Genomic DNA, 26416 nt, shown 5'->3' with positions numbered 1-26416 from the left:
ATTAAACACTCTGCTACATAGTCTACTACTGTAGACACCTCATAATGTACTGCATCATTAAACACTCTGCTACATAGTCTACTACTGTAGACACCTCATAATGTACTGCACCATTAAACACTCTGCTACATAGTCTACTACGGTAGACACCTCATAATGTACTGCATCATTAAACTCTCTGCTACATAGTCTACTACTGTAGACACCTCATTATGTACTGCACCATTAAACACTCTGCTACATAGTCTACTACTGTGGACACCTCATAATATACTGCATCATTAAACACTCTGCTACATAGTCTACTACTGTAGACACCTCATAGTGTACTGCATCATTAAACACTCTGCTACATAGTCTACTACTGTAGACACCTCATAATGTACTGCACCATTAAACACTCTGCTACATAGTCTACTACTGTAAACACCTCATAATGTACTGCACCCTTAAACACTATGCTACATGGTCTACTACTGTAGACACCTCATAATGTACTGCATCATTAAACACTCTGCTACATAGTCTACTACTGTAGACACCTCATAATGTACTGCACCGTTAACACTCTGCTACATAGTCTACTACTGTAAACACCTCATAATGTACTGCAGAATTAAACACTCTGCTACATAGTCTACTACTGTAGACACCTCATAATGTACTGCAGAATTAAACACACTGCTACATAGTCTACTACTGTAGACACCTCATAATGTACTGCACCATTAAACACTCTGCTACATAGTCTACTACTGTAGACACCTCATAATGTACTGCACCATTAACACTCTGCTACATAGTCTACTACTGTAGACACCTCATAATGTACTGCACCATTAACACTCTGCTACATAGTCTACTACTGTAGACACCTCATAATGTACTGCACCATTAAACACTCTGCTACATAGTCTACTACTGTAGACACCTCATAATGTACTGCACCATTAAACACTCTGCTACATAGTCTACTACTGTAGACACCTCATAATGTACTGCACCATTAAACACTCTGCTACATAGTCTACTACTGTAGACACCTCATAATGTACTGCACCATTAAACACTCTGCTACATAGTCTACTACTGTAGACACCTCATAATGTACTGCACCATTAAACACTCTGCTACATAGTCTACTACTGTAGACACCTCATAATGTACTGCATCATTAAACACTCTGCTACATAGTCTACTACTGTAGACACCTCATAATGTACTGCACCATTAAACACTCTGCTACATAGTCTACTACTGTAGACACCTCATAATGTACTGCACCATTAAACACTCTGCTACATAGTCTACTACGGTAGACACCTCATAATGTACTGCATCATTAAACTCTCTGCTACATAGTCTACTACTGTAGACACCTCATAATGTACTGCATCATTAAACACTCTGCTACATAGTCTACTACTGTAAACACCTCATAATGTACTGCACCATTAAACACTCTGCTACATAGTCTACTACTGTAGACACCTCATAATGTACTGCACCATTAAACACTCTGCTACATAGTCTACTACTGTAGACACCTCATAATGTACTGCACCATTAAACACTCTGCTACATAGTCTACTACTGTAGACACCTCATAATGTACTGCACCCTTAAACACTCTGCTACATAGTCTACTACTGTAGACACCTCATAATGTACTGCATCATTAAACACTCTGCTACATAGTCTACTACTGTAAACACCTCATAATGTACTGCAGAATTAAACACTCTGCTACATAGTCTACTACTGTAGACACCTCATAATGTACTGCAGAATTAAACACACTGCTACATAGTCTACTACTGTAGACACCTCATAATGTACTGCACCATTAAACACTCTGCTACATAGTCTACTACTGTAGACACCTCATAATGTACTGCACCATTAACACTCTGCTACATAGTCTACTACTGTAGACACCTCATAATGTACTGCACCATTAACACTCTGCTACATAGTCTACTACTGTAGACACCTCATAATGTACTGCACCATTAAACACTCTGCTACATAGTCTACTACTGTAGACACCTCATAATGTACTGCAGAATTAAACACTCTGCTACATAGTCTACTACTGTAGACACCTCATAATGTACTGCACCATTAAACACTCTGCTACATAGTCTACTACTGTAGACACCTCATAATGTACTGCAGAATTAAACACTCTGCTACATAGTCTACTACTGTAGACACCTCATAATGTACTGCACCATTAAACACTCTGCTACATAGTCTACTACTGTAGACACCTCATAATGTACTGCACCATTAAACACTCTGTTACATAGTCTACTACTGTAGACACCTCATAATGTACTGCACCATTAAACACTCTGTTACATAGTCTACTACTGTAGACACCTCATAATGTACTGCACCATTAAACACTCTGCTACATAGTCTACTACTGTAGACACCTCATAATGTACTGCACCATTAAACACTCTGCTACATAGTCTACTACTGTAGACACCTCATAATGTACTGCATCATTAAACACTCTGCTACATAGTCTACTACTGTAGACACCTCATAATGTACTGCACCATTAAACACTATGCTACATAGTCTACTACTGTAGACACCTCATAATGTACTGCACCATTAAACACTCTGCTACATAGTCTACTACTGTAAACACCTCATAATGTACTGCACCATTAAACACTCTGCTACATAGTCTACTACTGTAGACACCTCATAATGTACTGCATCATTAAACACTCTGCTACATAGTCTACTACTGTAGACACCTCATAATGTACTGCATCATTAAACACTCTGCTACATAGTCTACTACTGTAGACACCTCATAATGTACTGCACCATTAAACACTCTGCTACATAGTCTACTACTGTAGACACCTCATAATGTACTGCACCATTAAACACTCTGCTACATAGTCTACTACTGTAAACACCTCATAATGTACTGCACCATTAAACACTCTGCTACATAGTCTACTACTGTAAACACCTCATAATGTACTGCACCATTAAACACTCTGCTACATAGTCTACTACTGTAGACACCTCATAATGTACTGCACCATTAACACTCTGCTACATAGTCTACTACTGTAGACACCTCATAATGTACTGCACCATTAAACACTCTGCTACATAGTCTACTACTGTAGACACCTCATAATGTACTGCACCATTAAACACTCTGCTACATAGTCTACTACTGTAGACACCTCATAATGTACTGCATCATTAAACACTCTGCTACATAGTCTACTACTGTAGACACCTCATAATGTACTGCATCATTAAACACTCTGTTACATAGTCTACTACTGTAGACACCTCATAATGTACTGCACCATTAAACACTCTGCTACATAGTCTACTACTGTAAACACCTCATAATGTACTGCACCATTAAACACTCTGCTACATAGTCTACTACTGTAGACACCTCATAATGTACTGCATCATTAAACACTCTGCTACATAGTCTACTACTGTAGACACCTCATAATGTACTGCATCATTAAACACTCTGTTACATAGTCTACTACTGTAGACACCTCATAATGTACTGCACCATTAAACACTCTGCTACATAGTCTACTACTGTAAACACCTCATAATGTACTGCACCATTAAACACTCTGCTACATAGTCTACTACTGTAGACACCTCATAATGTACTGCATCATTAAACACTCTGCTACATAGTCTACTACTGTAGACACCTCATAATGTACTGCACCATTAAACACTCTGCTACATAGTCTACTACTGTAGACACCTCATAATGTACTGCACCATTAAACACTCTGCTACATAGTCTACTACTGTCACTGATCTGTTCGGAACAGAATTAATTAATGTTGTCATTTGTTCATGTTTTCATGTTGTCATTTAGTCATTTGTGCTTTTAAATAATTCATTTATTTGATCGTTCATATGTTAATTAGTTCAAATATTAATTTAATAATGAATTCATTTGTTTGTTCATTATTCATATTTTTTTAATAATAATAATAATAATAATATATGCCATTTAGCAGACGCTTTTATCCAAAGCGACTTACAGTCATGTGTGCATACATTCTACGTATGGGTGGTCCCGGGGATCGAACCCACTACCCTGGCGTTACAAGCACCATGCTCTACCAACTGAGCCACAGAAGGACCACATTGTGTATTAATTTATTTGTTCGTTCATTAATCATTCGCTAGTTAAATCATCTGTTCATTCACTATTTAGTTAGTCGGTCTGTCCGTTCATTCACTATTTAGTTAGTCGGTCCGTCCGTTCATTCACTATTTAGTTAGTCGGTCTGTCTGTTCATTCACTATTTAGTTAGTCGGTCTGTCCGTTCATTCACTATTTAGTTAGTCGGTCTGTCCGTTCATTCACTATTTAGTTAGTCGGTCTGTCCGTTCATTCACTATTTAGTTAGTCGGTCTGTCTGTTCATTCACTATTTAGTTAGTCGGTCTGTCCGTTCATTCACTATTTAGTTAGTCGGTCTGTCCGTTCATTCACTATTTAGTTAGTCGGTCTGTCCGTTCATTCACTATTTAGTTAGTCGGTCTGTCCGTTCATTCACTATTTAGTTAGTCGGTCCGTCCGTTCATTCACTATTTAGTTAGTCGGTCCGTCCGTTCATTCATTATTTGTTTGTTAATTAATTCAAATTTTTATTGATTTAAAAAAAAATATATTATTTTAATTTATTCATTCATGTATATTTTGTTTGTTCCTTCATTGATCATTCGTTAGTTCAAATCATCTGTTTGTTTATTTGTTATGTTGTTTGTCAGTCATTACATTCAGCACGTCCATTCATTCATTCATTGTTTCTACTGTGAATGTAACACTGACTTGAACAAACAGAGACAGTTTGTAGCTTTTAGGAACCTTTGGTTATTCAGTGTTTTTTACTCCACTTGATGGGAAATGAGACTGTGTGTATTTATCAATAAAGCACCAATATATTTCTATGTGTTTGATATGTTCCATTCTAGACATTACTATCAGTAGTCCTCCCCTCACCAGCCTCCACTGGCGCTGTCAGTAAACTCAGTACCTGTATCATCAGCATGTACCGCTGTGATGAAACACACAGAGTTTAGATGGAGGTAGACAGAGAGAGATAGAGGGAGAGCGCCATCCAGTGGCAGAATAACTCTGTTTCTCTTCTCTGTAGACATTCTCCAGTCTGCATGAGAGTGTATGAATGTATTTCTGTGTTATGAGAGACACCTGGAACAACCTGGAGAGAGCACAGCATTATATCAGGACCTATAGACACCTGGAGAGAACACAGCATTATATCAGGACCTATAGACACCTGTAGAGAACACAGCATTATATCAGGACCTATAGACACCTGTAGAGAACACAGCATTATATCAGGACCTATAGACACCTGGAGAGAACACAGCATTATATCAGGACCTATAGACACCTGTAGAGAACACAGCATTATATCAGGACCTATAGACACCTGTAGAGAACACAGCATTATATCAGGACCTATAGACACCTGGAGAGAACACAACATTATATCAGGACCTATAGACACCTGGACCAACCTGGAGAGAACACAACATTATATCAGGACCTATAGACACCTGGAGAGAACACAGCATTATATCAGGACCTATAGACACCTGGAGAGAACACAACATTATATCAGGACCTATAGACACCTGGAGAGAACACAGCATTATATCAGGACCTATAGACACCTGTAGAGAACACAGCATTATATCAGGACCTATAGACACCTGTAGAGAACACAGCATTATATCAGGACCTATAGACACCTGGACCAACCTGGAGAGAACACAACATTATATCAGGACCTATAGACACCTGGAGAGAACACAACATTATATCAGGACCTATAGACACCTGGAGAGAACTTATGGCTTATGGCACCCTATTCCCTACTTATGGCACCCTATTCCCTATTTAGTGCACTACTTTTGACCATCTTAGTAAACAAAAGTTATGCACTATATAGGGAATAGGGTGCCATTTGAGTCTGTGTTTAGATGAGTGGGAACAGTTCACCTTTCCCTCAGCGTGAATAGTTGATATGATGTCATCATGGTGACAACTGGCTATTGTTGGTCATCTAGAGCAAAGAGAAAAGGGTTTGGAATAAGACAAAGGGATCAGGTCAGATCTTTTCTTGTTATTAATCCGCTGATTCAGCGTGACTAAATGGAGATGTATTACGTGAGAGTTGAAACAGGCATATCTATAGTACAAACAGAAGACTAAATGGAGATGTATTACGTGAGAGTTGAAACAGGCATATCTATAGTACAAACAGAAGACTAAATGGAGATGTATTACGTGAGAGTTGAAACAGGCATATCTATAGTACAAACAGAAGACTAAATGGAGATGTATTACGTGAGAGTTGAAACAGGCATATCTATAGTACAAACAGAAGACTAAATGGAGATGTATTACGTGAGAGTTGAAACAGGCATATCTATAGTACAAACAGAAGACTAAATGGAAATGTATTACGTGAGAGTTGAAACAGGCATATCTATAGTACAAACAGAAGACTAAATGGAAATGTATTACGTGAGCTCGATACAGTTGAAACAGGCATATCTATAGTACAAACAGAAGACAAAAAACTTAAAGATAAAGGGAACAATGTCAAGAACACTTAGAGGTAGCCTATCTTCCAGCACGGCACAGTTGAAACAGGCATATCTATAGTACAAACAGAAGACAAAAAAAAAATATTGATAAAAATGGGACAATGGTTATCAAGCTAGGGTGTATCCGAAAGCATGGCCAGGTCGAAAGTAGCATATATACACTGCTCAAAAAAATAAAGGGAACACTTAAACAACACAATGTAACTCCAAGTCAATCACACTTCTGTGAAATCAAACTGTCCACTTAAGAAAGCAACACTGATTGACAATACATTTCACATGCTGTTGTGCAAATGGAATAGACAACAGGTGGAAATTATAGGCAATTAGCAAGACATACCCAATAAAGGAGTGGTTCTGCAGGTGTTGACCACAGACCACTTCTCAGTTCCTATGCTTCCTGGATGATGTTTTGGTCACTTTTGAATGCTGGCGGTGCTTTCACTTTAGTGTAGCATGAGACATTTACATTACATTTAAGTCATTTAGCAGACGCTCTTATCCAGAGCGACTTACAAATTGGAGTCTACAACCCACACAAGTGGCTCAGGTAGTGCAGCTCATCCAGGATGGCACATCAATGCGAGCTGTGGCAAGAAGGTTTGCTGTGTCTGTCAGCGTAGTGTCCAGAGCATGGAGGCGCTACCAGGAGACAGGCCAGTACATCAGGAGATGTGGAGGAGGCCGTAGGAGGGCAACGACCCAGCAGCAGGACCGCTATCTCCGCCTTTGTGCAAGGAGGAGCACTGCCAAAGCCCTGCAAAATGACCTCCAGCAGGCCACAAATGTGCATGTGTCTGCTCAAACGGTCAAAAACAGACTCCATGAGGGTGGAATGAGGGCCCGACGTCCACAGTTGGGGGTTGTGCTTACAGCCCAACACCGTGCAGGACGTTTTTCATTTGCCAGAGAACACCAAGATTGGCAAATTTGCCACTGGCGCCCTGTGCTCTTCACAGATGAAAGCAGGTTCACACTGACCACATGTGACAGACGTGACAGTCTGGAGACGCCGTGGAGAACGCTCTGCTGCCTGCAACATCCTCCAGCATGACCGGTTTGGCGGTGGGTCAGTCATGGTGTGGTGTGGCATTTTGTTGGGGGGCCGCACAGCCTTCCATGTGCTCGCCAGAGGTAGCCTGACTGCCATTAGGTACCGAGATGAGATCTTCAGACCCCTTGTGAGACCATATGCCGGTTGTCCCTGGGTTTCTCCTAATGCAAGACAATGCTAGACCTCATGTGGCTGGAGTGTGTCAGCAGTTCCTGCAAGAGGAAGGCATTGATGCTATGGACTGGCCCGCCCGTTCCCCAGACCTGAATCCAATTGAGCACATCTGGGACATCATGTCTCGCTCCATCCACCAACGCCACGTTGCACCACAGACTGTCCAGGAGTTGGTGGATGCTTTAGTCCAGGTCTGGGAGGAGATCCCTCAGGAGACCATCCACCACCTCATTAGGAGCATGCCCAGGCGTTGTAGGGAGGTCATACAGGCACGTGGAGGCCACACACACTACTGAGCCTCATTTTTACTTGTTTTAAGGACATTACATCAAAGTTGGATCAGCCTGTAGTGTGTTTTTCCACTTTAATTTTGAGTGTGACTCCAAATCCAGACCTCCATGGGTTGATACATTTGATTTCCATTGATAATTTTTGTGTGATTTTGTTGTCAGCACATTCAACTATGTAAAGAAAAAAATATTTAATAAGAATATTTCATTCATTCAGATCTAGGATATGTTATTTTAGTGTTCTCTTTATTTTTTGGCCTAATGCCACCCACCCACCACCCACCAGCCACCAGCCACCACCCACCAGCCACCAGCCACCAGCCACCAGCCACCAGCCACCAGCCACCAGCCACCAGCCACCAGCCACCAGCCACCACCCACCAGCCACCAGCCACCAGCCACCTAGCCACCAGCCACCCACCCACCAGCCACCACCCACCAGCCACCAACCACCAGCCACCAGCCACCAGCCACCAGCCACCAGCCACTTGCCCTGTCGCTTAATTAGTTTGAAAACATCCATTGTATCTGCCGCCACCCAACAGAGCATATAGACTTTACCTTAACCACACCCCAGGGTTTTATGCTTATGCATTCCTTACATTTCACCGATGATACAGATGTAGGATCGTAATTTGAGCCAATTTGCCTCAGAAGGAAAATAATCCTGCAGCAACAGAAAATGTGAATTACTACCTAGATTATAATTGGGGGTTGATACATTTTTTGTAAAATAAAATCAAGTCTGATATTTCTGAGTGGAAATGACAAACTTTAGAAGCCTTCTTAATACACTGGGAAATGTTCAGCAACAACAGAGTGATCAAATTAAGATTATACTGTAGTTGGGATCTATAGTTGTGATTCAACCTCTTCCACACCTATTGTTTGCCTGAAATCCAGTCAGTTTTGTCTGACATTTCACTCCTTTACTCAGGGTCATTGTCAAACAGTTTATCAGGACAAGGAGTGGCAGGGAGTGGAATGAGAGCTGAACAGACTGGGACCCAGGCTAAGGTCTTGTCCCTGGGAATATTGCACAATGTGACCCGCTTCCCCCCCTCCCCGATAACCAGTGTATAAATGCCTCGTTTACAGGTGGTTCCAGCAGTCAGCATCAACATTTGGTAAGTCAGTACTCCTCTCAGATCACTATTCATACTGTATGGTTAAACAAAGTTCTTTTTGGTTTGGTGAAATTAATATACCTGCACTGAGTTTGAAATGTTATAATATCCTCTAGAGAATTTGAAATATCTATTATTGTATTAGATAATATCCTCCAGAGAATGTGTGTCCATGCTTAATATCTATTATTGTATTAGATGTTATAATATCCTCCAGAGGATTGTTATAATATTGTATTAGATGTTATAATATCCTCCAGAGAATGTGTGTCCATGCTTAATATCTATTATTGTATTAGATGTTATAATATCCTCCAGAGAATGTGTGTCCATGCTTAATATCTATTATTGTATTAGATGTTATAATATCCTCCAGAGAATGTGTGTCCATGCTTAATATCTATTATTGTATTAGATGTTTTGTAACGGGGTTAATTGCAGTCTTGTGACAGAAAATAAAATGTTTTTATCACCATAGGATGACCTGTATTGATACAGTCAAATTAAATCAGGTCAAACGTGCATTTAAACGTGACTGACGTTCCAGTGGATGTAAATTGTGGATAAAGTGTGGATGAATATAATAAGTGTATTTTCCTTCAGGTTGTGTTCCCCGTTTCTGCCCCTGTAGAAGTAACTAGTGTTGATGAGGATGATCCTGGTGGCTCTGCTGGTGCCTCTACTGGTTCTGTCCAGCGCTGGACATACTATCAGGTACACACAAATATACTATATATTTAATACATCAACAGCTGGACGTACCTCAGGTACCTATACATATATTTAATACATCAACAGCTGGACATACAGGTACACAAATATACTATATATTTAATACATCAACAGCTGGACATACCTCAGGTACACACAAATATACTATATATTTAATACATCAACAGCTGGACATACCTCAGGTACACACAAATATACTATATATTTAATACATCAACAGCTGGACATACCTCAGGTACACACAAATATACTATATATTTAATACATCAACAGCTGGACATACCTCAGGTACATATTTAATACATCAAATATACTATATATTTAATACATCAACAGCTGGACATACCTCAGGTACACACAAATATACTATATATTTAATACATCAACAGCTGGACACAGCTATACTATATATTTAATACATCAACAGCTGGACACCTCAGGTACACACATATATTTAATACCTATACTTTACATTGGGAAAGTATTCAGACCCCTGGACTTTTACCACATTTTGTTACGTTACAGCCTCATTCTAAAATGGATTAAATTAATTTTTCCTCATCCATCTACACACAATACCCCATAATGACAAAGCGAAAACAGGTTTTTAGAATTTGAATAAAACATAAATGATGTATTTACATAAGTATTCAGACCCTTTGCTATGAGACTCGAAATTGAGCTCATGTGCAACCTGTTTCCGTTGATCATCCTTGAGATATTTTTACAACTTTACAACTTGATTGGAGTCCACCTGTAGGTTAATACATCAACAGCTGGATTCAATTGATTGGACATGATTTGGAAATTGGACATGATTTCCATTCATATATGGAAGAAGTTTGGAACCACCAAGACTCTTCCTAGAGCTGGCCGCCTGGCCAAGCTGAGTAATCGGAGGAGAAGGGCCTTGGTCAGGGAGGTGACTCTGACATAGCTCCAGAAGGACAACCATCTCTGTACCACTCCACCAATCAGGCCATTATGGTAGAGTGGCCAGACAGAAGCCACTCCTCAGTAAAATGTACATGACAGCCCACTTGGCCAAAAGGCACCTAAAGGACTCTCAGACCATGAGAAACAATACTCTCTGGTCTGATGAAACCAAGATTGAACTCTTTGGCCTGAATACCAAGCATCACGTCTTGGGAAAACCGGGCACCAAACCCTACGGTGAAGCATGGTGGTTGCAGCATCATGCTGTGGGGAGATTTTCAGTGGCAGGGACTGAGAGACTAGTCAGGATCGAGGGCAAGATGAACATAGCAATGTACAGAGAGATCCTTGATGAAAACCTGCTTCAGGGTGCTCAGGACCTCAGACTGGGGCAAAGGTTCACCTTCCAACAGGACAACGACCCTAAGCACACAGCCAAGACAACGCAGGAGGCTTCGGGACAGGTCTCAGAATGTCCTTGAGGGTAAAACACGATTTAATCCATTTTACAAATAGGCTGTAAAGTAACAACATGTGGAAAAGGTCAAGGGGTCTGAATACTTTCCAAATGCACTGTATATTTAAAACATTAAATGATTTATGTTTATTCATAATGAATACTATATATGATATAAACCATACTGTATAGCATTTGTTCATTTGTTCATTTTTGCATTGTCTTATTTTAGTTCTGCCATATCTAACTCTGAACAACATATTTTTGTTTAGAGTTGACAGTGCAGGGATACATGTATTATGTGTGAAGTGTTTTTATACAGTATAATATTATATAACCCACCACACAACAGACTTTCTCTGCTCTTTTAGTGGCAGAACCTAAAAATGGAAGCATCAAAACAATTCAGTTGTATCATGATACCTCAACCTAAAAAGATGATGAACCCATATATTCCCAAATTCCCACAGGTACGATTGTCACCAGCTGCGAGGCATGTCACGAACAAGCCGTCTGCCACACCTCCCCCATGACAGGTGACATCACATGCACCTGTAAGAAGGGCTTCTCCGGAGACGGCCTCATCTGTTTACCTGGCCACACCTCCACCGCCGACCACCACCACGCCCCTCGCCGTGTCCGCCGCTCCTACCCCACCTCCACCTCCAACACCAACCTTGCCCATGTCCGGTTCAGCTGCGGCTTCAACGAGTGCGCCGACGGGGAGGACTGCATCACGGTCGCCGGCATCCAGCAGTGCTCCAACCCCTGTAAGATCTACACGGTCCTGAACGACGCCTGGCGTTCCACCAACAACCACGTGGGCAACAAGCACTGCGACCGCAACGTCCGCTGGGACGGCTATTACCGCATGTTCATCGGCAACCAGAGCGTGTCCATGCCGGACAGGTGCGTGGATTCCTTCCAGTGCGGCACCCAGGCTCCCTTGTGGCTGGCGTTTCCTCCCCCCCAGCAGGTGGATGAAATTGTCCAGAGTGCAGTCTGCGCCAGCTTCAATGGGGACTGCTGCTGGGTGCAGTCTCAGCCCATCCACGTCAAGGCATGCCCTGGGAACTACTTTGTGTACAAGTTCGTCATGCCTCCCGGGTGCTACTTCGCCTATTGTGCATGTAAGGTTTCGCCTGCTGCTTTGCCAAGTTCTGAGTGGGGCTTGTTGATGTTGTTCTGCCTTTTGAATTGAAGTTGTATTTATTTTTAAACTGTTTACTGCTTAGTCATTCACCAGCTGGTTATATGCACCTTGATGTTCTTCTTATGGCCCTAGATATCAACAGTACTCAGCATATTCATCCATTCATTCATATTGATTCTGGTAATACCAGCATACTAGTTCTTTCAAAACATGAGCGATGAATGTTCCCTCATAATGTTCCCTCATAACTGTGTCTCCTGTTTAACTCCTTGTTCCAGATGTGTCAGCTCCCACCACAACACCAAAACCAGTCACATCTACAGAAATGCCAGTAGAGAACAATCGCACCACAACAACAACACAGTCACAGGTTTCCACGACTACGCCAAAAGCAATGTGTAGTACCTGCAGAGCGGGGGAGACCTGCGTGAGCACCGATGGGGTCACTTGGCGGTGTGAGAGGCCAGGTGAGTTCTCAGAAAACACCTGCTTGAGGACCTATGTACTGTACTCTCTTAGAAAAACAGGTGCTAATTAGAACCTAAAAGGGTTCTTCGGCTGTCCCCATAAGAGAACCCTGTGAAGAACCCTTTTTTGGTGCCAGCTATAACCATTTTGGTTCCAGTTAGAACCCTATTGGGTTCCAAGTAGAACCCCTGCCTGGAACCAAAAAGAGTTCTACCTGGAACCAAAAAGGGTTCTACCTGGAACCAAAAAGGGTTCTACCTGGAACCAAAAAGGGTTCTACCTGGAACCAAAAAGGGTTATCCTATGGGGACATTCAAAGAACCCTTTTGGAACCCTTTTTTCGAAGAGTTTATATGATCATTTGTAATTCCTTCTTTTCATTTTGGGTTCTTGAATAACTTATTTTCTGTTGTCTTTATTTTCTCATCCCTTTGTCTCTCTCTTCCTCTCTTACAGATCAGCCTGTTTCTCATCCCTCTGTCTCTCTCTTCCTCTCTTACAGATCAGCCTGTTTCTCATCCCTCTGTCTCTCTCTTCCTCTCTTACAGATCAGCCTGTTTCTCTCCCTCTGTCCTCTCTTCCTCTCTTACAGATCAGCCTGTTTCTCATCCCTCTGTCTCTCTCTTCCTCTCTTACAGATCAGCCTGTTTCTCATCCCTCTGTCTCTCTCTTCCTCTCTTACAGATCAGCCTGTTTCTCATCCCTCTGTCTCTCTCTTCCTCTCTTACAGATCAGCCTGTTTCTCATCCCTCTGTCTCTCTCTTCCTCTCTTACAGATCAGCCTGTTTCTCATCCCTCTGTCTCTCTCTTCCTCTCTTATAGATCAGCCTGTTTCTCATCCCTCTGTCTCTCTCTTCCTCTGTTACAGATCAGCCTGTTTCTCATCCCTCTGTCTCTCTCTTCCTCTCTTACAGATCAGCCTGTTTCTCATCCCTCTGTCTCTCTCTTCCTCTGTTACAGATCAGCCTGTTTCTCATCCCTCTGTCTCTCTCTTCCTCTCTTACAGATCAGCCTGTTTCTCATCCCTCTGTCTCTCTCTTCCTCTGTTACAGATCAGCCTGTTTCTCATCCCTCTGTCTCTCTCTTCCTCTCTTACAGATCAGCCTGTTTCTCATCCCTCTGTCTCTCTCTTCCTCTGTTACAGATCAGCCTGTTTCTCATCCCTCTGTCTCTCTCTTCCTCTCTTACAGATCAGCCTGTTTCTCATCCCTCTGTCTCTCTCTTCCTCTCTTACAGATCAGCCTGTTTCTCATCCCTCTGTCTCTCTCTTCCTCTGTTACAGATCAGCCTGTTTCTCATCCCTCTGTCTCTCTCTTCCTCTGTTACAGATCAGCCTGTTTCTCATCCCTCTGTCTCTCTCTTCCTCTCTTACAGATCAGCCTGTTTCTCATCCCTCTGTCTCTCTCTTCCTCTCTTACAGATCAGCCTGTTTCTCATCCCTCTGTCTCTCTCTTCCTCTCTTACAGATCAGCCTGTTTCTCATCCCTGTCTCTCTCTTCCTCTCTTACAGATCAGCCTGTTTCTCATCCCTCTGTCTCTCTCTTCCTCTCTTACAGATCAGCCTGTTTCTCATCCCTCTGTCTCTCTCTTCCTCTCTTACAGATCAGCCTGTTTCTCATCCCTCTGTCTCTCTCTTCCTCTCTTACAGATCAGCCTGTTTCTTATCCCTCTGTCTCTCTCTTCCTCTCTTACAGATCAGCCTGTTTCTCATCCCTCTGTCTCTCTCTTCCTCTCTTACAGATCAGCCTGTTTCTTATCCCTCTGTCTCTCTCTTCCTCTCTTATAGATCAGCCTGTTTCTCATCCCTCTGTCCTCTCTTACAGATCAGCCTGTTTCTCCCTATGTCTCTCTCTTCCTCTCTTACAGATCAGCCTGTTTCTCATCCCTCTGTCTCTCTCTTCCTCTCTTACAGATCAGCCTGTTTTGCTGCACCCAGAGGTAGTATGTGGGCGGAGCCTGGTACAGGTGGGTCTCAACAGGACTAACCTGGAGGCCGCTGGTCTGGACGCCACCACCGCTAACCTGGCCGACCCCCGGTGTAACGCTCACGAAGAGCGTGGCGGCATGGTATGGTACCAGGTGGAGCGCACGGAGGGCGCCTGCGGAAACACTCTGGAGGTGAGAAGAGACCCGTTCACCCCGTTCCTCACCGAAACGTTCAACAGAGAACACTTGCTGTGAGACATGTTGCCATCAACAGAAAATGATGAACAGATGACGGGACTCAGGCTAGAGAGACATGTTGCCATCAACAGAAAATGATGAACAGATGACGGGACTCTAGAGAGACATGTTGCCATCAACAGAAAATGATGAACAGATGACGGGACTCAGGCTAGAGACATGTTGCCATCAACAGAAAATGATGAACAGATGACGGGACTCAGGCTAGAGAGACATGTTGCCATCAACAGAAAATGATGAACAGATGACGGGACTCAGGCTAGAGAGACATGTTGCCATCAACAGAAAATGATGAACAGATGACGGACTCAGGCTAGAGAGACATGTTGCCATCAACAGAAAATGATGAACAGATGACGGGACCAGGCTAGAGAGACATGTTGCCATCAACAGAAAATGATGAACAGATGACGGGACTCAGGCTAGAGAGACATGTTGCCATCAACAGAAAATGATGAACAGATGACGGGACTCAAGAGAGACATGTTGCCATCAACAGAAAATGATGAACAGATGACGGGACTCAGGCTAGAGAGACATGTTGCCATCAACAGAAAATGATGAACAGATGACGGACTCAGGCTAGAGAGACATGTTGCCATCAACAGAAAATGATGAACAGATGACGGGACTCAGGCTAGAGAGACATGTTGCCATCAACAGAAAATGATGAACAGATGACGGGACTCAGGCTAGAGAGACATGTTGCCATCAACAGAAAATGATGAACAGATGACGGGACTCAGGCTAGAGAGACATGTTGCCATCAACAGAAAATGATGAACTGAAATAGACCAAGAGTGATATTATTGTGAGAACTGGTGAGAGGTTGTCTCCTGGCTTCTAATCTTCTTCCCTTTTCCCCCTTTCACCAGACAAACGGAACGGACGCCATCTTTTCCAACAGTTTATTCATCTACCACGTCCCCGACGTGTCCTTCAGCCGACCCGTGAGCGTGCCTTTCTCCTGTGCCTACCCTCTGGAATCAGAGACCAGCCTGGATGTGGCCATCAAACCCTACCTGTCGTAAGTGGTGATGTTACAGTAAACACTGTAAAACATGGACAATGTAACACAACAGGGGTGCATCTTTGACCAGTTTTATCATTGGAATGTGATACAATACGAGGCAGCGGTGTACTTTAGGACCATGCGGACGCCTCCGAGTGGTTGGGTAGGCTGGGTATCCGACTCGATTTAAAAACAATAATAACTATGCCCCCCCAACTTCTAAAAACAAAGTTGCGCCCCTGTAACGCAATGCAGGCTAACACATGTCAAGCTGTCAGTATTCTGTTAATGCAGGCTAACACATGAGAGACTGTCAGTATCCTGTTAATGCAGGCTAACACATGTCAGACTGTCATTATTCTGTTAATGCAGGCTAACACATGTCAGACTGTCAGTATCCTGTTAATGCAGGCTAACACATGAGAGACTGTCAGTATTCTGTTAATGCAGGCTAACACATGTCAGACTGTCAGTATCCTGTTAATGCAGGCTAACACATGTCAGACTGTCAGTATCCTGTTAATGCAGGCTAACACATGTCAGACTGTCAGTATTCTGTTAATGCAGGCTAACACATGTCAGACTGTCAGTATTCTGTTAATGCAGGCTAACACATGTCAGACTGTCAGTATCCTGTTAATGCAGGCTAACACATGTCAGACTGTCAGTATCCTGTTAATGCAGGCTAACACATGTCAAGCTGTCAGTATTCTGTTAATGTATAGACAGTTTATCCTCTAAACCCGTGGTTCTTGATGATCCTTTAGATGACTAGTTAAGAGTTTATCACCTCCTCTGTTGTCACGCCCTGACCATAGAGAGCCCTCTAGGTTCTCTATGGTGTAATAGGCCAGGGCGTGACTAGGGGGGTTTCTAGGTATTATATTTCTATGTTGGTGTGTGTATGGTTCCCAGTTGGAGGCAGCTGATAATCGTTACCTCTAATTGGGGATCGTACTTAGTGTGTCCTTATTCCGACCTGCGATGTGGGATATGGTTTTGTATGAGTGCCTATGTGCGCTACATAGTTCACGGTCATTATCTCGTTGTTGTTTTGGAAGTTTCACTATCGTTAAAATGTGGAACTCTACTCACGCTGCGCCTTGGTCCAATTATTCATACAACGGTTGTGACAGAATATCCCTCCTAGTCAGTACCAAGCAGCGTGCCCAGGAGGTGAAGGAGAGTTGGTTATAGGAAGAGATACTAGATGGATGCGAGACGACGTCAGAGGAGGAAAGTGACGATGTCAGGGTCCGCGGCCTCAAACAGTTCAAGGGCAACACAAAGTTTTTTTTTTGGGGGGGGGGCACAAGGGGCGGTCGGCAGAGCCGAGGAGAGAGACCGAGACCGTCTGGGAGTCGATGGAGCAGTTTGCCGGCTCCCCGCACCAGGCGTCCAGTGCGCCTTCCCAGCCTGGTACGTCCTGTGCCGGCTCCCCGCACTCGCCCTGAAGAGCGTGTCATCAGTCCGGTGCAACCTGTGCCGGCTCCCCGCACTCGTCCACCAGTGTGTGTGTACAGTCCGGTCTACAGCCCGGGGCTTCCAGCGATGGTGCCATGGCCCGGGGCTTCCTGCGATGGTGCCATGGCCCGGGGCTTCCAGCGGCGTTCCATGGCCCGAGGCTTCCTGCGATGGTGCCATGGCCCGGGGCTTCCAGCGGCGTTCCATGGCCCGAGGCTTCCTGCGATGGTGCCATGGCCCGGGGCTTCCAGCGGCGTTCCATGTCCGGAGCTTCCTGCGATGGTGCCATGTCCGGAGCCTTCCTATGCGACGGGCACAGCGTTCAGCCCCGCTCCATGTCCGGATCCGCGGTCTGAGCTACGTCCCGCAACGGAGGCGCCACCGATGCTAGTTGCCCACCCGAACCCTCCCCATCTAGTTTCAGGTTTTGCGGTCAGAGTCCACACCTTTGGGGGGGGGGGTACTGTCACACCCTGACCATAGAGAGCCCTCAGGGTTCTCTATGGTGTAATAGGTCAGGTTGTGACTAGGGGGGTTTCTAGGTATTATATTTCTATGTTGGTGTGTGTGTATGGTTCCCAGTTGGAGGCAGCTGATAATCGTTACCTCTAATTGGGGATCGTACTTAGTGTGTCCTTATTCGGACCTGCGATGTGGGATATGGTTTTGTATGAGTGCCTCTTATGTCTTTGTTGTTTTGGAAGTTTCACTATCGTTAAAATGTGGAACTCTACTCACGCTGCGCCTTGGTCCAATTATTCATACAACGGTCGTGACATTTGTCCACTCACTCATCACAGTACTGTTTGTTCTGGGTGTTCCTCCAAGATATGTAGCTGAAGCTGGCTGTGTAACAGTGCTAAAACTATACTGATGGGTTCTGACTCCTAAACCTCAAATATTGAGTACCATAGTCAGGTTTCTACACCAGATGTTAATGGTTATCTGAAGGAGGAATGTTTGTGGTGGAGGCAGTTAAGCTTGGAATGTTTTGAGTAAAGGAGAGGCAATCACATGGTTGCAGGAACTGATAAGGATGGAGAGATGTGGGTTAGTGAGGAATGGAGATCAGGTCACATTGGGAGAAGGAACAGTTTATTGCCTGCATCACTTAACTTCCTGCCGAGCAATAAACATGTTTAGCGGGAAGGATGATGCTCCATCCACATTGGGGTATATATATATATATATATATATATACTACCACTGGTGGAAACATGTCATGTTTAGAGGGAAGGAGGATGCTCCATCCACATTGGGGTCTATATATATATATATATATACTACCACTGGTGGAAACATGTCATGTTTAGAGGGAAGGAGGATGCTCCATCCACATTGGGGTCTATATATATATATATACTACCACTGGTGGAAACATGTCATGTTTAGAGGGAAGGAGGATGCTCCATCCACATTGGGGTCTATATATATATATATATACTACCACTGGTGGAAACATGTCATGTTTAGAGGGAAGGAGGATGCTCCATCCACATTGGGGTCTATATATATATATATATACTACCACTGGTGGAAACATGTCATGTTTAGAGGGAAGGAGGATGCTCCATCCACATTGGGGTCTATATATATATATATACTACCACTGGTGGAAACATATCATGTTTAGAGGGAAGGAGGATGCTCCATCCACATTGGGGTCTATATATATATACTACCACTGGTGGAAACATGTCGTTGCCTTATGCTGCTGTATGACCCAGTGGGTGAATTAACTTGGTTTCAGCTTTACTAAACGTCCGTGAGTTTTCTACTCTGTTTATTTGGAATCTAACAAACCAAATCTCCTATTGGCCCATTTGACAGGCTGAAGGGTTCCAGAGTCGGTAAGGGCTCCAGATTGGGCTCCAACATGACTCTGTACCACAGCGACGACTTCACAAAGGCTTACCCAGCGGGCGGAGTCACCTTGCCGGTGGGTTCCGTGCTGCACGTGGGCGTGTCCGTAGAGGAGTCCGAGACGGAGCGTTTCGTGGTCGTTCTGGAGGACTGCTATGCCACGCAATCCCCCGACCCTAAAGACATCATGCGATACTACATCATTCAGAACAAGTATGTGTGCAGGTGTCTTGGTTTATACTCAAGGAACATATGGAGGAGGTTTTCCCAGACACAGATTAAGTCTGGTCCTGGACTAACACTTTACATGGAGCTTCTCCATATGCTTTTTACTCCAGGATCAGGCTTATTCTGTGTCTGGGAACCGAACCCTAATGTTTGTGTATTTTCTGTTGCGTTATCTAACCTAAACCCATGACCCTCCCTGTTTCCCAGATGTCCGACTGAACTCCGTCAGGTGAGGGTGGAGGAGAGCGGCTCGTCTCTCAGGGCTCGCTTCTCTGCTCTGCTGTTCCTGTACCAGGGGGACTACCGGGACGTCTTCCTGCACTGCAGACTCAGCCTGTGTGACCAGAGGAGCTCCTCCTGCACTCCAGTGAGTCCTGCATCTTTCCCGCTGACTCATCCACTCTGTCTGGTCTCTCTCTGGTCTCACTCAGTCTGTGGTCTCTCTCTGGTCTCACTCAGTCTGTGGTCTCTCTCTGGTCTCTCTCTGGTCTCACTCAGTTTGTGGTCTCTCTCTGGTCTCACTCAGTTTGTGGTCTCTCTCTGGTCTCACTCAGTCTGTGGTCTCTCTCTGGTCTCACTCAGTCTGTGGTCTCTCTCTGGTCTCACTCAGTCTCTGGTCTCTCTCTGGTCTCACTCAGTCTGTGGTCTCTCTCTGGTCTCACTCAGTCTGTGTGTGGTGGTTTCTGACTCTCTCTGGTCTCCCTGTCTCAGTATCTGGTCTCTCTGACTCTCTCTGGTCTCTCTGTCTCAGTGTCTGGTCTCTCTGTCTCAGTGTCTGGTCTCTCTGACTCCTTCTAATCTCTCTGTCTGTGTCTGGTCTCTCTGACTCCTTCTCGTCTCTCTGTCTCAGTATCTGGTCTCTCTGACTCAGTGTCTGGTCTCTCTGTCTCAGTATCTGGTCTCTCTGACTCCTTCTCGTCTCTCTGTCTCAGTGTCTGATCTCTCTGACTCCTTCTCGTCTCTCTGTCTCAGTATCTGGTCTCTCTGACTCTCTCTGGTCTCTCTGTCTCAGTGTCTGGTCTCTCTGACTCCTTCTCGTCTCTCTGTCTCAGTGTCTGGTCTCTCTGACTCCATCTCGTCTCTCTGTCTCAGTGTCTGGTCTCTCTGTCTCAGTGTCTGGTCTCTCTGACTCCTTCTCGTCTCTCTGTCTCAGTGTCTGGTCTCTCTGACTCCATCTCGTCTCTCTGTCTCAGTGTCTGGTCTCTCTGACTCCTTCTCGTCTCTCTGTCTCAGTGTCTGGTCTCTCTGTCTCAGTGTCTGGTCTCTCTGACTCCTTCTCGTCTCTCTGTCTCAGTGTCTGGTCTCTCTGACTCTCTCTGGTCTCTCTGACTCCTTCGAGTCTCTCTGTCTCAGTGTCTGGTCTCTCTGACTCCTTCTCGTCTCTCTGTCTCAGTGTCTGGTCTCTCTGACTCCTTCTCGTCTCTCTGTCTCAGTGTCTGGTCTCTCTGTCTCAGTGTCTGGTCTCTCTGACTCCTTCTCATCTCTCTGTCTCAGTGTCTGGTCTCTCTGACTCTCTCTGATCTCTCTGACTCCATCTCGTCTCTTTGTCTCAGTGTCTGGTCTCTCTGACTCCTTCTCGTCTCTCTGTCACAGTGTCTGGTCTCTCTGTCTCAGTGTCTGGTCTCTCTGACTCCATCTCGTCTCTCTGTCTCAGTGTCTGGTCTCTCTGACTCATTCTCGTCTCTCTGTCTCAGTGTCTGGTCTCTCTGACTCCTTCTCGTCTCTCTGTCTCAGTGTCTGGTCTCTCTGACTCTCTCTGGTCTCTCTGTCTCAGTGTCTGGTCTCTCTGACTCCTTCTCGTCTCTCTGTCTCAGTGTCTGGTCTCTCTGACTCTCTCTGGTCTCTCTGTCTCAGTGTCTGGTCTCTCTGACTCTCTCTGGTCTCTCTGTCTCAGTGTCTGGTCTCTCTGACTCCTCTCGTCTCTCTGTCTCAGTGTCTGGTCTCTCTGACTCTCTCTGGTCTCTCTGTCTCAGTGTCTGGTCTCTCTGTCTCAGTGTCTGGTCTCTCTGTCTCAGTATCTGGTCTCTCTGACTCTCTCTGGTCTCTCTGTCTCAGTGTCTGGTCTCTCTGACTCTCTCTGGTCTCTCTGTCTCAGTGTCTGGTCTCTCTGTCTCAGTGTCTGGTCTCTCTGACTCTCTCTGGTCTCTCTGTCTCAGTGTCTGGTCTCTCTGTCTCAGTGTCTGGTCTCTCTGACTCCTTCCCGTCTCTCTGTCTCAGTATCTGGTCTCTCTGTCTCAGTGTCTGGTCTCTCTGTCTCAGTTTCTGGTCTCTCTGTCTCAGTGTCTGGTCTCTCTGACTCCTTCTCGTCTCTCTGTCTCAGTATCTGGTCTCTCTGTCTCAGTGTCTGGTCTCTCTGTCTCAGTATCTGGTCTCTCTGTCTCAGTGTCTGGTCTCTCTGACTCCTTCTCGTCTCTCTGTCTCAGTGTCTGGTCTCTCTGTCTCAGTGTCTGGTCTCTCTGTCTCAGTGTCTGGTCTCTCTGACTCCTTCCCGTCTCTCTGTCTCAGTATCTGGTCTCTCTGTCTCAGTGTCTGGTCTCTCTGACTCTCTCTGGTCTCTCTGTCTCAGTGTCTGGTCTCTCTGACTCCGTCCCGTCTCTCTGTCTCAGTGTTTGATCTCTCTGACTCCTTCTCGTCTCTCTCCTCAGATGTGCACCAAAAGGAAATACCGCTCTGTCACCCCCTCTGTCCCCCTCGACCCCGTCACCATCGGACCAATCACCTGTGAGTACGACCTCTTATCAATCAACCAATAATAGATGTCATCAAACAAATGATGTTGATGTCAGTGATGGACACTCAGGTAACTAAGTAACTAAATAACAGTGTATTTGTTTTTGACTTTCAGGGTCCCAAAATGAAGATTGAACTTGTCAGGCTTCCTGTATCCTAAACAATGAATCCAGTTATCTAAATGATTAATGTAAAGTTCATAAACCTATCTCACCTATACATGATTTATGTCCTAAACCAGGCCATTTAATATATAATATCTTACATACATCCAGTTATAAATAATGATCTTTTAAGGATATTTTTATATTCCTCGTATTTCTAGAATGATTAGTAAAACATTTCTATTTGAACCAACACAAATTCATTGTTGAACCTTTAACTAATGCTTGAGGCCAGAAAGTGTATGTGCTGGTCACTAATGTTTGTAACTTTAAAATAAATGGACATCTAGTTGGGATTATATCAACACAAACATCTCCCTTTTCTAGTTTAAACTGCAGCTATAATATCATTTCATCCTATTGCTCTAAAATGCTTTGTATGTGCAGTAATTTAAGTGTTAATAAAATATAAATGATAAATATATGTATAAATGTATTAATGTATGAATAATGTACTGGGCATGTAGTGTACTATTGCTATAGTTTAGTTCTTTCTCTGTGGGATCAGTCAAGACAATGATGAACCAGTAGGTGTCAGTATTACCCCAGAAACACTGTTAGAAGACTGCATCATCACAACACAACAGCAGACTTACAAAGAGGAAATTCCAATGAATTAAGCAATTAATTAATTAAAAGGAAAATCTCTTCATCATTTTCATTATTGACAGCACATTGTCTATATGTGAAAATGGCGCATTTCTTTAAGTTGTAGAAAACAAATATAAAGTTAAAAAGTTATACCCGATGACATCATCAAAAGTTAAAACGTGTTAAAAACATTGACTGTGTTCCGAAATGCGCACTGGTGTTATTCTCCTGTTCTTTCATTGGTGATCTTCCCAGAACACTGGTGTTATTCTCCTGTTCTTTCATTGGTGATCTTCCCAGAACACTGGTGTTATTCTCCTGTTCTTTCATTGGTGATCTTCCCAGAACACTGGTGTTATTCTCCTGTTCTTTCATTGGTGATCTTCCCAGAACACTGGTGTTATGCATTCTCCTGTTCTTTCATTGGTGATCTTCCCAGAACACTGGTGTTATGCATTCTCCTGTTCTTTCATTGGTGATCTTTCCAGAACACTGGTGTTATTCATTCTCCTGTTCTTTCATTGGTGATCTTCCCAGAACACTGGTGTTATGCTCCTGTTCTTTCATTGGTGATCTTCCCAGAACACTGGTGTTATGCTCCTGTTCTTTCATTGGTGATCTTCCTGTTCTTTCATTGGTGATCTTCCCAGAACACTGGTGTTATTCTTCTCTGTTCTTTCATTGGTGATCTTCCCAGAACACTGGTGTTATGCTTTCATTGGTGATCTTCCCAGAACACTGGTGTTATTCTTGTTCTTTCATTGGTGATCTTCCCAGAACACTGGTGTTATTCTTCTTCTGTTCTTTCATTGGTGATCTTCCCAGAACACTGGTGTTATTCTCCTGTTCTTTCATTGGTGATCTTCCCAGAACACTGGTGTTATTCTCCTGTTCTTTCATTGGTGATCTTCCCAGAACACTGGTGTTATTCATTCTCCTGTTCTTTCATTGGTGATCTTCCCAGAACACTGGTGTTATTCATTCTCCTGTTCTTTCATTGGTGATCTTCCCAGAACACTGGTGTTATTCTCCTGTTCTTTCATTGGTGATCTTCCCAGAACACTGGTGTTATTCATTCTCCTGTTCTTTCATTGGTGATCTTCCCAGAACACTGGTGTTATTCTCCTGTTCTTTCATTGGTGATCTTCCCAGAACACTGGTGTTATTCTCCTGTTCTTTCATTGGTGATCTTCCCAGAACACTGGTGATCTTCCCAGAACACTTATTCATTCTCCTGTTCTTTCATTGGTGATCTTCCCAGAACACTGGTGTTATTCTCCTGTTCTTTCATTGGTGATCTTCCCAGAACACTGGTGTTATTTCTTTCATTGGTGATCCTGTTCTCCTGTTCATTGGTGATCTTCCCAGAACACTGGTGTTATTCTCCTGTTCTTTCATTGGTGATCTTCCCAGAACACTGGTGTTATGCATTCTCCTGTTCTTTCATTGGTGATCTTCCCAGAACACTGGTGTTATTCTCCTGTTCTTTCATTGGTGATCTTCCCAGAACACTGGTGTTATTCTCCTGTTCTTTCATTGGTGATCTTCCAAGAACACTGGTGTTATTCATTCTCCTGTTCTTTCATTGGTGATCTTCCCAGAACACTGGTGTTATTCTCCTGTTCTTTCATTGGTGATCTTCCCAGAACACTGGTGTTATTCTCCTGTTCTTTCATTGGTGATCTTCCCAGAACACTGGTGTTATTCTCCTGTTCTTTCATTGGTGATCTTCCCAGAACACTGGTGTTATTCTCCTGTTCTTTCATTGGTATCTTCCTGTTCTTTCATTGGTGATCTTCCCAGAACACTGGTGTTATTCTCCTGTTCTTTCATTGGTGATCTTCCCAGAACACTGGTGTTATGTTATTCTTTCCTTCCCAGAACACTTCTTCTCATTGGTGATCTTCCCAGAACACTGGTGTTATTCTCCTGTTCTTTCATTGGTGATCTTCCCAGAACACTGGTGTTATTCATTCTCCTGTTCTTTCATTGGTGATCTTCCCAGAACACTGGTGTTATTCATTCTCCTGTTCTTTCATTGGTGATCTTCCCAGAACACTGGTGTTATTCTCCTGTTCTTTCATTGGTGATCTTCCCATTGGTGATCTTCCAAGAACACTGGTGTTATGCATTCTCCTGTTCTTTCATTGGTGATCTTCCCAGAACACTGGTGTTATTCATTCTTCCTGTTCTTTCAATGGTGATCTTCCAAGAACACTGGTGTTATTCTCCTGTTCTTTCAATGATCTTCCAAGAGAGAGAGCAATCTGTTTGGTATGGAAGAATGTAAATCGCTTCAAATCTGTTATATTTGAAATGCACTTCAGCGTGACCTCTAACCTAAACAGGAAAATGCATCATCACGCAGCAGGTGTTAACCAAAGCTAGCATTGATGCTAGGTATCTTTGAGCAACTAGCGCTAGCAATTCAGTGAACACGAAGGTTACGTATGTAACCACGGTTATGTGAGCTATTGGATCACTCCAATATGGTTTCCTTCCACGTGGCAGGGTACATTCTGAGTTAGAATTTCAGATTAGTACCGTGATGGTAGTGCTGCGACTGACCACTTTAAATAGCTGCCGTGCACTACTTCCACCTGTGTCCTTTTCAAGGCACCAACAAAAAGGATTGGAGTAATCCAACAGAGCACATAAACCGCCCAACTGGCCGAGGCGCAAATATCATTGAGGGGGAACTCCTCGGAGCAGGAACCATGATGTAGCTACTCCTCTAGTAGAATGCACCACTATAGGTCAGAGGCCCACGATGTAGCAGAGGTCAGAGGTCATAGGTGCACCACTATAGCAGAGGTCAGAGGTCATAGTCAGAGGCCCACGATCTACCCTCTGGAGGCCCACGCAGAGGTCAGAGGTCATAGTAGCTACTCCTCTAGTAGAATGCACCACTATAGCAGAGGTCAGAGGTCATAGGTGAGAGGCCCACGATCAGCTACTCCTCTAGTAGAATGCACCACTATAGCAGAGGTCAGAGGCCATAGGTCAGAGGCCCACGATGTAGCTACTCCTCTAGTAGAATGCACCACTATAGCAGAGGTCAGAGGTCATAGGTCAGAGGCCCACGATGTAGCTACTCCTCTAGTAGAATGCACCA

General features: G+C 43.9%; 1 protein-coding gene across 1 annotated transcript; it reads left to right on the top strand.

Annotated features, from left to right (window-relative positions):
- Positions 1-10170: 10170 nt before the first annotated feature.
- On the top strand, positions 10171-23134 carry LOC124026776 (pancreatic secretory granule membrane major glycoprotein GP2-like). Its single transcript, XM_046339519.1, has 9 exons — positions 10171-10180; positions 11915-12574; positions 12876-13064; positions 14978-15183; positions 16125-16276; positions 19556-19801; positions 20024-20183; positions 22462-22537; positions 22662-23134. Exons 2-9 carry the CDS (start codon positions 11974-11976, stop codon positions 22679-22681), a joined length of 1650 nt encoding a protein of 549 aa, XP_046195475.1. The 5' UTR covers positions 10171-10180; positions 11915-11973; the 3' UTR covers positions 22682-23134.
- The last annotated feature ends 3282 nt before the right edge of the window (positions 23135-26416 follow it).

This window comes from Oncorhynchus gorbuscha, unplaced genomic scaffold, assembly GCF_021184085.1.
Source record: "Oncorhynchus gorbuscha isolate QuinsamMale2020 ecotype Even-year unplaced genomic scaffold, OgorEven_v1.0 Un_scaffold_2827, whole genome shotgun sequence".
Lineage (NCBI taxonomy): Eukaryota > Metazoa > Chordata > Actinopteri > Salmoniformes > Salmonidae > Oncorhynchus > Oncorhynchus gorbuscha.
Note: the sequence above shows the minus strand (reverse complement) of the source record. Positions and strands in the feature narration are given on the sequence as shown.